Below are 15050 nucleotides of genomic sequence, written 5' to 3' on the forward strand. Positions count from 1 at the left end.
ATGCTTAGCCGTGGCACACTTATTTGTAATTTTTTAAAGTGGCAGTTTGTCGACTAACCATTTTGTGTCACGAGACTAAGTTGTTCTATTGGTGTCTGATAATAACATAAATTAACTGCGTGTAACCCTCTAATTCCTCGAGTTTGCCCATCCGTATCCTTTCCACTGTGGACAAATGTACTGTTTCCATTTTTGGAACTATTTTTAATGTTTGGTTTGTTTTGGGTGTCACCCAAGCTCAAATTCTCCTTTTTCAAAGCTTTTCCTAAGTTCTCTAGTTCTTATAACAATACTATGTTTGCAATACTGATTAATCTCATTTTCTTATGTGGCTCTTCTCTTGTTCTAAACCAGGGGGTGGCAAACTTTTTTTAAGGACCAGAGAATAAATAAATTTAGGTTTTGTAGGTCAAAAGATATTGATAAGGATATTTATATAGGTAATTATGTGGCCATTTAAAATGCAACTATTTGAAACAGAAAAAACTGTTTACAGCTCTCAGGCTACAAAAACAGAGGCGGTGTGCCAGCTTTGGCAGGCTGGCAGAAATCTGCCTGCCCTTGTCCGAAACTGTTATTTAATGATTAGAAACATGTAAAATGGGATATCTTGTCTTTGGAGCTGGTCTGTCGGCAGGCTGGAGGCCTGCGTTGTACCCCACAAAGCCTCGCATCACACGTCTAGTGGGTCTGCATACACTTTTGTTTATTAATATGCCACCCGTCAAATCTGACTTTCAAAGCTTTCATGCAACCCACAAGCAATTATTTAGTTCCTACTGTGCTGCAGGTACTGTGACTATGACATTCCACACGTACCAGCGTTAATAAGCTCTCGTGGAGTTCAGTGAGTGGAGTAGACACTGAAACAGATAAACTGCAGAGTCACGGATGGTGCAGGACATGAGGATGAGCCAAGGGCTGGAAGCTAGAAGCAGTGTACACTCGTTCTTATTATCCTTCTCCAAGTTATAACTGAAAATTAGTTTGTACGACAACATATTAAGCTATTTTGAACCCGTAGTGAGACTAAGTATAGGTTTGGGTCTAATAGAATTCAATTATGGCAAAGGCACATTTAGAAACTCTGGTGAACAATGGGTAATTCACACCTTTTTTTAGACTCTCGATAATCACATGCTGTGCTGAGGAGCTTCTTTGATAAGAAGCTCTGTCCTGTGTCACTTGGAGTAAAAAGAGTTACGGCACCTGGACTCTAGCCCATCTCTGTCATTAATGGCTTCCTCGGCTGCAGAATGAAAGTCATGGAGGTTCTCTTTTCAGCCCTAAATTCCCATGCTTCGTGGTCCTAAACCCAAGAGATCTGTGTATGTTCCTTTTATTCTAATTAGGAGTCCGCTTCCATGATGTAGCACGTCATTGTGCTCCTCTGTGTGCGTGGTGCACTTAGGAACACTCGGCTTCCGGGAGCCTCTGGGAACCTTCTGGGAGCTGTCGCAGCAGCCCCTCTGTCTGCAGGTCTCCGGTGCCAGCCTAGCGCCTGGCACACAGCTCCTTGTCGGTATTTGTTGAAAGTTGGCTGTTCCACTTTTGGAAACCTCTGGAATAAACAATTTTTGAAACTACCATGGAAATATTTTAATCTTTTTAAAAATAGTATTTTAATTTTAAAAGTTATGTTGTCTTATAATTATCAATACATTCAATAACAGGCCATCCCATAAAGTAAGAAAAATGACCTTTCATGTGATATGAGAGATAATGAGAGAAATGGCATTTAATGGTAATGTCTGTTTTTATGACACTTAAAACCTTTTAGTTCAGACTTTTTGCCTTTTTGTTTTGCAGATTTGGAATGAGAGGTCATTCGACATCAATTATATCAAGGTCTGTACAACTTAAAAATCTTTTAATCTTTAAATTATTAATCAATAATTCATTTGTGGTTCCATGGAAATTAATACTAAAAACTGAATTTGTTTATAGCACAGTTATTTGTTTTGCTAGTTGTGACACAAGATTTGAGCAAAATCTTAGTAATATTTGTTCCTGATTAAAGCATATGTAATTTCCTATAAGCCCTGCATTTTATTTTATATATATGTTATGAGTCTGTATATGTATATTATGAGTCTGTATATATATATGTGTGTGTGTGTGTGTGTGTATTATGAGTCTGTACCAATTCCATTGCATTCTAATTCAACTTACCTGGTTTGGAAAACTGCTATTTTAAACAATTTAGACCATTTCCTTTTCTCTCAACCTTTAGTTTGCCTGTGGTAAAATGTCTCAGGATATAAAAACTTTTAATGTTTAATTGCGATTTGGTAGCAACATTTTATTGGAATCTGTGTCCTGTTGGTTGAAATGCCTATTTACATACTATTCAGTTCAGTAATGGCTGATGAACGTAGGTGGTCAGATTTGATAAGCTTTATGAATATATAGTCCATACAGTGCAGTAAGATGGTCCCAGGAAACGGCATGGATTTGTTTTTTGGAGTACAGATTAATATAATATGGACAAGTGATTTATATAAAAATGACAGGGCTATTGTTTTCTTTTATTTTTGCTATTTATGTTGAATTGAAGATCTCCCTTGGGTTTTCAGCGATGTGGTTTTTACATTGTGTCCGGAAAGTCCCACTGGGGGCCTGAGGGTGGCAGGTGGGAAGGAGTGTGTGAGTGTCTGGACAGGACTGAGCGCCAGAGTGGGCACTCCGTGCTTTGTTGACTTCCTTCCTGTTAGACTTTGGCTTGGTACTTTTAATTTTCCTGTGTAGATAGTCCTACAGGTAGATTTTTATTCATATCTGTCCTGTCTAGACATGTGAAAGACTTGAGGGTCACAATAGAGTGTTTCTTATTTTTACAAGATACAAAATATTGAGAACTAATATTTTCAGTAGTGGCAGAATATTTAAAGACACTGGGAAATACTCAAAATAAAATGATAGTTTAAAGCATTTTGCCAAATAGTATGTTTATATGATTCCAATTTTATTTTGTCTCTGTATAAGAAATTTCCTGAAAGAATGCATTCCAAAATAATTGTTATTTCTGGGTGGTACTATTATGATTTTTTCTACTTTCTACCCTCCTGCTCAAAGTTTTTATGTTTAAAGATAATTTTGAAGCTAGAGAAAAAAATCCCTCCAGGACATTTTAACCTCATGGATTTGTTTATTTTCTTTTTACATTCCTGTGAAGTAGGTTATCTTGATAATAATGCTTTTATTTTCCATAGGAAGCACATGAAAAATAATTTTGACACTATGGTCCAGGGTGCTGAGTTTTGAAGAGATTTTGATTAGCTTGGTGTTCATTCGACAGCTGACTACTCACTGTAGCCTTTCTCGTGTTCTGTTTCTCTCTGCAAAAGGTTCTAAGAAGAATGCTGAACTTCCAGGGTCTCCAGCGCGTCAGAATCATCGCGAGTGATAACCTCTGGGAGCCCATTTCTGTTTCCATGCTGCTCGACCCTGAGCTCTTGAAGGCGATCGACGTTATAGGGTTAGGAACGTTTTACTTTGAAAACTACGTTTCTGGTTGCTTGCTGTGGCTATTGGCTGTGCCTTTCTTTTTGTGTTCTTCTCCCCATTTGATTATATTTTCAGAAAGTAGCTTTCTTGTGTTTACTTAACTAAAGCCAGTATAACTGAAACTTCATTCCTTTGAAATGTATGAATTTGGGATTTTTCTATGACCATGAAAGGTACTGGTAATTTTTAAAAGTTGTGTTAATGTTTGCAGTAATAAAACATGGCTTTGTTTAGATTAAGGGGCAGAATAGTATGTAAATTTTAGGAGTTATAGAAAGCAATGTCATGAGATTGGTTCCCAGCTCTCAGACTTCCTGGGGCTGGGAGTTCTGTCATGAACACTTATGTCCATGGTACGGTGTGACCACTGCCCACGGCGACTGTCCTGTCTCCTGAGTGGTGTGGCCTTGACCCTGCTCCTTAGTCCAATGTGCCTTTCAGCCTTCTAGGCCTGTACCTACTGCATTTGAGCAGTATTTATTTTTCCCATTTTATTTTCTCCAGGTTGATTGAGAAGTAATTGTCGTACATCACTATATAAGGCTAAGCTATACAGCATGGTGGTTTGATTACATATATTGTGAGATGATTACCATAGTAGGCTTAGTTAATATCTATCATCTCATAGAGATGCAATAAAGAAAAAATAAAAAGTGGTTCTCATAGAGAGCTCTTAGGATCCTGCTCTCTTACTGACTTCCTCATCTGTTGTAGAGCAGTGTTACCTAGTCATTACGTGGTACGTTACATCCCCAGTACTTATTTCTCTTATACCTAGAATTTTCTACCTTCCTCCAACTCCACCCCCAACCCCCACCCAGCAATTTTTTTTAAGAGTGGATTTTAATTTTATCTATCATGACAATGCACAGTACATACAATAGAATACATGCCTTCTGTGGAATTTGTTCTTTATTCACTATGAAGACACTGCTTGGTTTAATAGCTTTTTAAATGAATTTTAAACATACACAAATGTAGGCAGAAGAAGACAATGTATATCCAGGTCCCCACCACTCAGTCTCCGTAAGGATGAACTCAGCATGGCCATGCCATACTGTGAATTGGTGGATGTTTGGCCTATAATTATCATATTTTGCCATGTATAATGGGCATTTTTGCCTGAATTTTTGAGGGAAAAATAAGGGTGCACATTATATATAGATATTACTAAGTTCATATCTATATAAATGGTTTTGATTCTTTTATTTATGTTAATGTATTAAAAGTGTAACTCTCGAAAGCAATTTCAATATCCGTATGCAAAGTAATACTCTGGAATATGATCATAGGTTTTGGTTCTAAGTATAAATAAATAAAAACTCGAATTCAAAAACTAAAATGAAAGATATTTTTTTCTGAAAGTTTGGGCCAAAAATGGGTACCCATAATACATGCAAATGTGTTATACATGGCAAAATACAGTAGGTACATTTCAACAGTTATATTCTTAAGAACCTTCACATTTTGTTGAATTAGCAATGGATGTGGATATCAGCAGAGACCCAATATTAGTTCTGTCCTTTGCTCAGATTATTTAATCAGTGAGGTTTAAATGCAGTATAACAGTCCTATTATTTTCTGAATGAGGGATACAACACCTATTTCTATAATTTTGAAAGAGATACTTTTTCAGATTATAAAAATACTGCATGCTTCTTAGAGAAAATTTGGAAAATAAGAAAACTATAAATGCAGAGTTAGAATTTACTCATCACCTTGATACCTGAAGTTCAGCGGGGCAACCTGATGGCATGAACTGTCCAGGCTTTATTTTTTATGCATGTGTCTCTTGACCTTGCCTTTGGCTTTTGTCTGGGGCCGAATAGCATGATCCTAGGATGAAGTTTTATTACAAATATTAGTAGTCATTTTCCAAGTTGGGCATCACAGTGCCGAGACAATAATTTCTTAACCCTGGCAGTTGCTAGCTCATTCTCATGGTAGTGTGTGTTTACAGTCCTGAGAGACGCCTGTTTTCACCTGAGTTTGGTAACTCAAAACATCTTGGTGGAACCTCATTTTTCTCAAATGTTTCTATTTATATTCTCTATTATATACACACACACACACATACATGAGGCCTGTTCAGAAAGGATCCAGCCTTGTACTATGAAAAAGAGAGACATTTATTGAAGAAGATATAAGATATACCATGTTATATAGTATATAGGTATACTATATAGGACAATGGTATATAGGACAATGCCACCTCAGTCCCCTTCAAAGTAGGCACCTTGGGACCTCACAGAGTTCTCCCAATTACCATCAGCTGCCCCTTTGTATTTTCCTGAATCTCATTGGTGGTCTGAAATCTCCTCCCTTTCAAAGGTGGTTTTAGTTTTGGGAAAAGCCAGAAGGCACAGGGCGCCAAATCTGAGCTGTAGCGGGGCTGAGTCACCTGGTGATTTAATATTTTGCTAAGAAACTCTGCACCAGATGTGATCCATGGGTGAGTGAAATTTGTGCATGTGCATTCCAGTCCACTCTCCTCGGCTGCCGAGCTATACTGATGTTGCAAACTGTTCTCTTTGTATTAACAACGGCTGGACTCTTCCCAGGCAGACCTTATTTTATTTATTTTATTTATTTATTTATACACATGCACATATACATACACACCCCCCCCACATATTTTTCTTATGAAATCCTGAAATGCCAAGTTGATGTTGTGCACTAACCTCTCTTTACTAGGTATGATGAATTCTTAAATAGGACTTTCTCCAGAAAGATTCATGACCAACATGGAATTAAATAACTGCAAACTCTAATGGGACTTCAAAATCATTCTTTTAATGTAATGAATGCGACTGCAAAAGATACAATCCAATCTTTAGTATCTGCTTGTGTTATTACATTTTTATATAAATAATTGTTGGCCTAAAAAGTATACACTCATGTCCTTAAAGTTATTCAGCCGATGTGCTCTCTGATTACTGTGTTACCTGTCAGCCTGCTTTCTGTTTTACACTTGAAATTTCTTAATTGTTTTTATTCAGTCATCAGTAGTTTCCACAGTCATTATACTCTTGGGATAATGAATATGCATTTCCGCCTCAACGGACTGCCTCCTTTCAGATGCTGTGATAAGGGAAGTGTCCATTCCGGGGGCAGGGTTTCTCCACCTTTGCGGTCTTGATAGTTCTCTGGGTGATTCTTCGTGGTGGCGACCTGCCCGGTGCCTTGTCCGGTGATCACCAGCGTCTGGGGCCTCTGCTCCCTCCATGCCCCGCCCGATAGCAGCAGGAGACCCTGTCCCCACGGCCTAGCAACCTCACCCAGTCTGAGAGCAGGCACTGCTCTGGGATTATAACTTGTCATTTGCTCAGGTAGTTTATTCAAGAGAGAACTCTGTGTGGATTTTTATTTTTTTATTTTTTTTGTTATTGTTGGGATGTAAATGCCGAGCTATCTCTGCCTACTAAGGGCAGGAGCAGGGGAGGAAGTGTTACTGTGCATAATAGACTCATGAGTCTTATTTTTTGCTTCCTTCCTACTCCTTCCTTCCTAGGGTCCCGAGCTCTGTGCCTCCCCTGGGAAGTCTGAATCCTGTCTCCACCTTAGTCATCTCTCACAGGGCTCTAGGCTGCGGCCTCCTCTGTCAACATGCTTCCATACATTTTATGGTTTCCAGAAACATTTCTCATTCATCTTCCTTCCCATTTAGTGTGTGGTTATAGGCTTATCTCATCTTAAGAGCCTCCTGAGACATGAGGTCGGGAAGCAGGTGCTTGCAATCAGTGTGACATCTGCCTGGAAGCTGCCATTGTTTTGAAAATAGAACATGTTGGAGAAGACATGTATTGTTATTTATTCAGCAAGTGGTCGTATGTGCCGAATTTTGACCTTTTCCCATTTCCTCCCACCCTTTCTTTCCTAGAGCTCATTATCCTGGGACCCACACAGTAAAGAATGCGAAGCTGACTAAGAAGAAGCTGTGGTCTTCGGAAGATTTTAGCACTTTAAACAACGAAGTGGGTGCTGGCTGCTGGGGTCGCATATTGAATCAGAACTACATCAATGGCTACATGACTTCGTAAGTTATGGACAACTTTTAAAGGTTTTTAACCTTGGAAATTTTCTAAAACACAAGAAGTAGGAAAATGTACAATGGACTTCGATATTCTCACAAACTAGATTCAATGATTAGAAACGTTTTGCCTTATTAGCTTCATCTGTAACTGTATCTGTACTTAGGCTATAATCTGTTTATTTTTCTATATTTGAATGTAGTCTGTATTAAATAAAGTCAGGCTTATTGACATATAATTCATACATAGTAAAAATTATGCACCTTTATGATTTTTAACAAGCTGTATATATATGCATATATGCACACATATACACACATATATTTATAAAGTAAAATTACAGATATTATGATACCTTATCCCTAAATATTTTAGCATGTGTCTCCAAAAATAAGGATATTTTTTACATGATCACTATATAATTTTGATACATAAGAATCTAAGAACATTTAAAAATATTTCTAATACCTAATCTATATTCAAGTTTTCCTAATTGTCTTTAAACATGTCATTTATAGCTTTTTAAAAAAAATAAGAGCCAATCAAGCACCAAGCACTGCATTTAGATGTTATGACCCTAAACTCTCTTTTAGTCTAGAATGGTTGATTTCCTTCCTTCCTCATTTTTTATGGCAGTGACCTTTTGCAAAGACTAGGCGAGTTGCCCTGTGGACCCTCCACTTCCCAAACCTCCTGGTTGATTCCTGGCAGCTTCACTTAGTTTGTGTGACTGTTCCCCAAACAGAGGTTCTGAAGAGAGGACACAGCTTGTTGGTTGTTTCTCAGGGAAGCTTTTCTGAAATGTAGAAGCTTTGATTGTAATTAGATTCAATTTAGCTTTCTAAAACAAAAATAAATAGAACAAAAGCAAGCCAATACATGCTTTTGTGATGTTAATGTGAGCTGACATACCATTCTGACAGCCTTCTTTGTTCTTTTTCTTCTCTTTTTGAAAGAGAAGATGCTTCTCTGGAGCCTTTGGTTCTAATAACTTAATTTGGTATTATTAGGAGTCACGCCTGCTCATTGCAGAGGATTTAGTCGCTGCATATAAAATGCAAAGTAGGAAACAAAATCACTCATAGTTCTGCCACCCAGAAGTAACTGTTATTAAAAATTTTGCTGCACATCTTCCGAGTTAGATATGCAAAATTTAATACAGAATTGAGACCATACGATATAATGTTCAGTAAATAAGCTGCTTTTCACTTAAGGCATTATGAACTTCTCATATTTAAGTATACTTCAACTTCATCATTTTTAATGTTTATATATGTTATTTTACACAAGACAGAATCCCCCAAACTTGCTTGTCTCAAGCAGCACCAAACACTTGCACAGACTCCTCAGCAGTTGCCCAGACCTGCTGAACCTGAATCTCCAGGTCTGGCTCCTGGGACTCTGGTGGGATAGTTGGTGCCCAGGTAACCCCGGTGCATGCAAATTTGGGAAAGTTGCAGAAAATATATTATCCCTCACTGAATGTTCTCTTCCTAGGAATTGGCATTGTGTCTTCTTATTTTTGTTAACAGCTCAGTACACCCTGAAGTGATGGGTTGTATACAGGAATCTTTATGGACGTCTATAGTCATTTCCTCCCCCGCAGGGTGCATTCTTGAAAATGGAATCAGTGCCTGGGTCAGAAGTCTATCGGTTTTCAAGGCATTTGTATAGATTACAAAGTGGTCTCCAGATGGTTTACCTGTGTTTCTAGCATTAGCCAGAGAAGATGCCATGCATCTTGAAATCCATGGGTAAAATCCTTGGGAGCGCTTAAGATTTTCACTGGTAGTAAGGATTTTTGAGTATTGGGACAATTGTTTGTACTTTGTGTTGACAGAATTAGAAGGCTTTGACTCTCTAAGAATGTCAGTCTGTCATTTTATTATGGGTGAGGACTTGATAAGAAAAAGAAAATCCTATGAGTAAGCTCTTTTTTCTTTTCTTTTTTTAATCTCTGTCCCGGGATCCAGGGTCCAGAGCTTCTCTTTTTGCCCTTGGAGTTCCCTGAGAACCAGAGTCACAATTATAGGGGCCAGCACCTTCTGTGGACATCTGAAAGGATGGACCCAAATCCAGACCAACAAGCTGACCCAAGTAGTCCTTGTAGATGAAGCAGACCCCAGCAGGGCCACAGCCCAGCCCTGGTTCTGCACTCTCCCTACACATCAGTACATGGAATGAATTCTGCACTCTCCCCATACATTCTCATAGAATTAGGCAGTCACATAGACTGGGTACTGTTCTTATCCTCATGGTGCAGGCGAGGAAACTGAAGCCCAGAGAGGCTGAGTGGTAGAACCATGATGTGCAGCCAGGCAGTCAGTCTCAATTTTAAAACTCTGCGGTCGCTCAGAGCTGCATACAGTCATATCATGAAATGGGGGCCTGGAGAAGGTCGATTATCACAGGAAGGCAGGGATGGATACAGCCTTTATTTGTGTTTGGCTCCCACTGGTGACGTGTCTGCTGCTGGTAGGGCATGGTCCATCTTCGGGCCACACCATTGCTTGGTAAAAATTGCACACCTCGATTGCATTTGTATTTGTTTATCATGGGATTCACCATTAACAACACTTAGATGCATCCAACACTGGATTTTTCAAAATGCAAATGAACTTATTCAACTTACATTTTCTTGTTTGGGGTGGTTGTTTTCCCGTTATTTACATATTTGTATATAAATTATGTGTAGGTCTTTTTACTGCGTAGGCCTAGACATTTACATTTTTATCACAGACTGTTTCTCCTTGATCAAACCGTTTAGAACAATCGCTTGGAACTTGGTGGCTAGTTACTATGAGCAGTTGCCATACGGGCGCAGTGGACTGATGACCGCGCAGGAGCCGTGGAGTGGGCACTACGCAGTGGAATCTCCCATCTGGGTAACAGGTGTGCTTCACAGACCGGCGCTCACTCCCTAAATTCCTCAGATGCAAAGCAGAAAATAGTTAGAAAGGATTATTGGGAAGAGTGGAAATTTTCTTCTAATTTTCTTGGTCCTTTTGGCTGTCCAGTAACTAAACAGGCACAAGACAGGTTACCAGGAGGAGAAAAAAATTTAAGTTGGTACATCTGGAGGTCTCATAGATATGGGACTTATGAAGTGACCAGAGCAGTGTTGATAAAACTTTTAGACAATAAGGTTGTGAAGAACTGATGAGACAACAAAGTAGGCTTGGGTGCTAAGCAATTTGCTTACACAGCTTTGTCCACTCTGAATTTTTTGTTTCTGGCAATAAGGGTGTCTCTCTGCCTCCTGGTGTAGGGGAGTGCCTGTGACCTGGGAGATTTATTTCCTGCTTTGGGGTGGATAGAGAGGAGAGTCTGGATATCCTTCTTTCACTGATGTTTCTCAAGTAATTTGAATAAATGAAAATAATCATTATGCTATTTTGGGATATGTCCTGGTTGGCTAATGTTGAAATCACTTTTTTGGGTATGGGGTTGGGATGTAGAGTATTGCTTAGTAATTTTCAGAGCCAGCTTTGGAAGTGTCCAATAAATATATATTGTGGGAAATAAACTTGTTTGAAACCATAAACTTAGTTTTGAAATGCATTACTAACTTTTTTAACCTTATTTTTGTAATTATATTAGGATGGGTTAAATAGAGATGAATAAAGGTTAGGAGGGGATAACTTATTTTACTCTTAGTAAAAGACAATCATATTCTTAACTGACAGTGTGGTTCATTTATTTTTACTAGTCATTGTAAGAATCTTCCCGCAACTGTGCCATTTAACTGGGCTAATCATTTCAAAGTTGGAACATGGGATTGGCAAGTAGTTTTTTCCAAAATAAAAATAGCTTGTGAGACTTGATCAGACACAAATCCGTAGAGAGAGTTTTTGTTTGTTTAAAAGAGGCCCCATTATTACCATTTTTATCTTATATGGGTCTTTCTCTGCTCTTCTGTGTAGCTCATACTACTCAGTTTACTCAACCAGGCTGGTATTACCTGAAGACAGTTGGCCATTTAGAAAAAGGAGGCAGCTATGTAGCTCTGACTGATGGCTTAGGGAACCTCACCATCATCGTGGAAACTATGGTAATTCTGTGTGTTTATTTGGGGGGATTAAATCACTTTTTATAAACCAGCTTTTGAAGATTACACATATAATAGGTTTACCATATTAGAACTCTAAACTTTTGCCCACCCCTGTATAAAATTCCTAGAAATAAGTAGTCTTGTTCCTCCCACTTTATCCTTTTTCACAGCTGTTTCGGCTAGTGTGGGTAGTTTGCATTCTGTGTGCATTTCAGAGCAGCTCCTCAATATCTGTTAAAAAATAAACCTGCTCTCATTTTGATTGGGATTGCCTTGAATCGATAGATCAATTTGGGAGAATTGATGTCTGAATGATGTCTGAACAACATTGTCTTTCAACCCATTAACTTGATGTATCCTCAGATTTATTTAGGCTTTCTTTAAATTTTTCAACAACATTTTGAAGTTTTTAGTGTGCAGGTTTTTCATATCTTTTGTCCAAATTTTGGCTGAGTATCTTACTGTTTCAATTCTATTGTAAATAGTATTTTTAAAAATTTCAATTCTATTAGTAGCTAGTATATAGTAATATAAGTTTATGTATAATGATCTTGGTTTTTTTGCAACCTTGCTAAACTCACATATAGTTCTAGTAGCTTTTTTGTAGATTCCATTGGATTTTCTTTGTAGATGACCTGAAAATTAAAGTTTTTGCATCTTGCTTTCTAATCTGGCAATCTTTAATTTCTTATTCTTGCTTGATTGGGCTGGCTAGAATGTCTGATACAAAGTGGAATGGAAGCCTTAACAGCAGACGTTCCTGTCTTGTCCTCGATCTTAGGAGAAAAGCATTTAGTCCTTTGCCGTTAAGTATGATGTTTTCCTTTCATGCCCTTTAGGAGACTGAAGTTACCTTCTATTCCTAGCATTTTTAAAAAATCTGAAATCGGTGTTGGGTTTCGTCACATGTTTTTTGCATTTATTGGAAACAGGGCATTGCTTTTATTTATTTTTTGCTGTTTACTAATATGAATTTCATTGAATTTTAAATTGAAAATTAATTCACATGCTACGGAGTTTACCCTTTAAAGTATATAATTCAGTGCTTTTTAGTTTGTTCACAGAGTTGGACAACTATCTAATTCCAGAACGTTTTCATTGCTCCCAAAAGTAACCGTACGCTCACTCATTTGCAGTGAGTCGCTCGCTGCCTCATCCCCTTGGCAATCACGTCTTTACTTTTTATCTCTGTGGATTTGCCTGTTCTTGATGCTTCAGATAAATTAAGTCACATAATCTGTGGATTTTTGTGTCTGGCTTCCTTCACTTAATGTTTTCATGGTTCTATATTTCTACTTAATTGTTTTATGTCTGTATAATATTTCATTGTGTGGATATAGTACAGTTTGTTTATTCATTTTCAGCTGATGTATATTTGGATTGTTTCTAACTTGTGGGCATTTTGAATAATGCTGAGATACTATTTGAGTATACTATTTTCTCTGGACATATGCTTTCATTTCCCTTGGGTATATGTAAGAGTGGAATTACTGGGTCAGTTGGTTACCCTATATTTAATATTTGGAAGTCTATCAGTTTTATTGATCTTCTCAAAGAATGAACTTTTGATTTCTTGATTATTCTTTCTTGTTTTTCTGGGTTTTGGCTAACTGATTTCTCCTTTGATTTTTATCATTCTCTTTCTTCTGCTTACCTTGTTTCTCTTTTCCTAGTGTCTTAAGGTGGAAGCTGAAGCCTTCAGTTCTTTCTTCTTTTCTAATGTAGAAGGCATTTAGTGCTATAAATTTTCTCCTAAGTATGACTTCAGTGCAGCCGTAGTACTGAACAAACTTTGCTATGTTGTTTTTATTTTTGTAGAGCTCAATTTTTTTTCTAATTTCCCTTTTTTATTTGTTATTTTCCTTTGGAGCCATGGATCCTTTGGAAATTTGTTATTTTGTTTTTAAATACTTAAGAATTTTTCCCGAGGTTTTTCTGTTACTCTTTTCCGATTTAATTCTGTTGTAGGGAACAGACTTTGCGTGACTTGAATCTTTCTGAATTTATGGAGACCTTGTTTCCTGCTGAGACTGTGGCTACCCTGGTAAAAATGCACTTGCAGGGAATGTGCCCTCTGCTGTTGATGGATGATGTGATCTGTAGATGTCAATCCAGGCAAATCGCCTGTCTCCATGTCGCTTTTCTGTCTAGTTGTGTATCAGTTACTGAGGATGGGGTACTGAATCTCCAGGAATAATTGTAATTTTTTTATTGTCCGCACAGCCTGGCCCAGAATCTTGTACTGCAGGTGCTCTGTGGTGGTTGAATGCCCTCCAGGAGGGATTATGTCTCATACGTTGTCTGACTCCTGCCCATAGCAGTGACTATTTAGTAAAAAAGGGTGTTGGCCCTGTGAGAATTATTTGTTATATGTATTTAGCTGACCTGAGGTGTGCATCTGAAGGTTGCACAACTTAGATGAGATGCCTTTTCAGTAAAAACATCCCAAGCATTTGTTCTTTTGATGTATTTTACTTGGAAAATAATAGCATGAAAATGAACATTTGTGCTATAAAATGACTGGAATTTAGCTATGAATTCAAAGTTTGACTCAGTCAAAATGCCAGTGAGCTTTCCTTTGACTGGTCATAGGCAAGCACATTCAATAAATGTTACATTAAAAAGTCTTTACAAGTAATATGTGTAAAGGACACACGGACAAACCCAAAGGTGGGGTAGGGTGGAGGGTGGGAGGTGGGGATGGCCGGGCTGGGGGAAAGTGGCCGGGGGACAATGGAGACAACTATACTTGAACAACAATAAAAAAGTCTTTAAAATTTGAAATACATCCATAGCTGTCACATAATATGTACAGTTTCGGTTAATCTTGGCACACTAAATGGTTAAGGTTTTATCCTAAGATGGCTGTGCATCTTTTGGATAATTTATGCGATTTCCTTTTCTCCTCAGAGCCATAAACATTCTAAGTGCATCCGGCCCCTGCTTCCTTATTTCACCGTGTCTCACCAGTTGGCTCCCTTTGTCCTTCGGGGTTCTTTTGTGAGTAAATATGTGGGACTTCTATTTTGGTTTTGATTTTGACACTTTGTATGTGTTATCACAGGCTAGCAGTTCTTAAGTGAAGTTATGTATTACAGTTATTCAGAGTTTGCCTTTGAATGGAATTCACGAGGTGGTTTCTTTTATCTGCTGACTGGTTTTAATCAAACACCACAGAAGCCACTAGGAGGTCAGACTCTCTGTGGCTTTGATGAACACTTAACAAAGGTCACTTGCAATGAAACCGTCCTGATTTCCAGCAGCATCCGTTGTATAGGGAACTTGCAAGCATTGATCTTTCACTGCTCTGTACAAAAAAGAGAGAGAGACGCCAGATTCTGGCCATTTCTATCTCTTCTTAGATTTGAATACAGAAAATACAGTGCCTTTTCTGACTACTAATGACATAAGAATTGTTTTTTAATACCACAGAATTCTTTAAAAGCTTTCTACATAGGTAG

At 38.1% G+C, this 15050-nt stretch overlaps 1 protein-coding gene across 2 annotated transcripts in view; it reads left to right on the plus strand.

The window, feature by feature from the left end:
* Positions 1–15050, plus strand: part of GALC (galactosylceramidase) — a 42051-nt gene that overhangs the window by 10180 nt on the left and 16821 nt on the right. For both annotated transcript variants that reach the window (XM_037031358.1, XM_037031357.1), the window contains exons 6-11: positions 1810–1848; positions 3348–3478; positions 7388–7543; positions 10306–10430; positions 11462–11589; positions 14500–14589. In XM_037031358.1, coding sequence (XP_036887253.1) covers positions 1810–1848; positions 3348–3478; positions 7388–7543; positions 10306–10430; positions 11462–11589; positions 14500–14589 — 669 coding nt within the window. The remainder of the gene's footprint in view (positions 1–1809; positions 1849–3347; positions 3479–7387; positions 7544–10305; positions 10431–11461; positions 11590–14499; positions 14590–15050) is intronic.

This window comes from Sturnira hondurensis, unplaced genomic scaffold (genome assembly GCF_014824575.4).
Source record: "Sturnira hondurensis isolate 20B ecotype Veracruz unplaced genomic scaffold, ASM1482457v3 Scaffold0021143, whole genome shotgun sequence".
NCBI lineage: Eukaryota > Metazoa > Chordata > Mammalia > Chiroptera > Phyllostomidae > Sturnira > Sturnira hondurensis.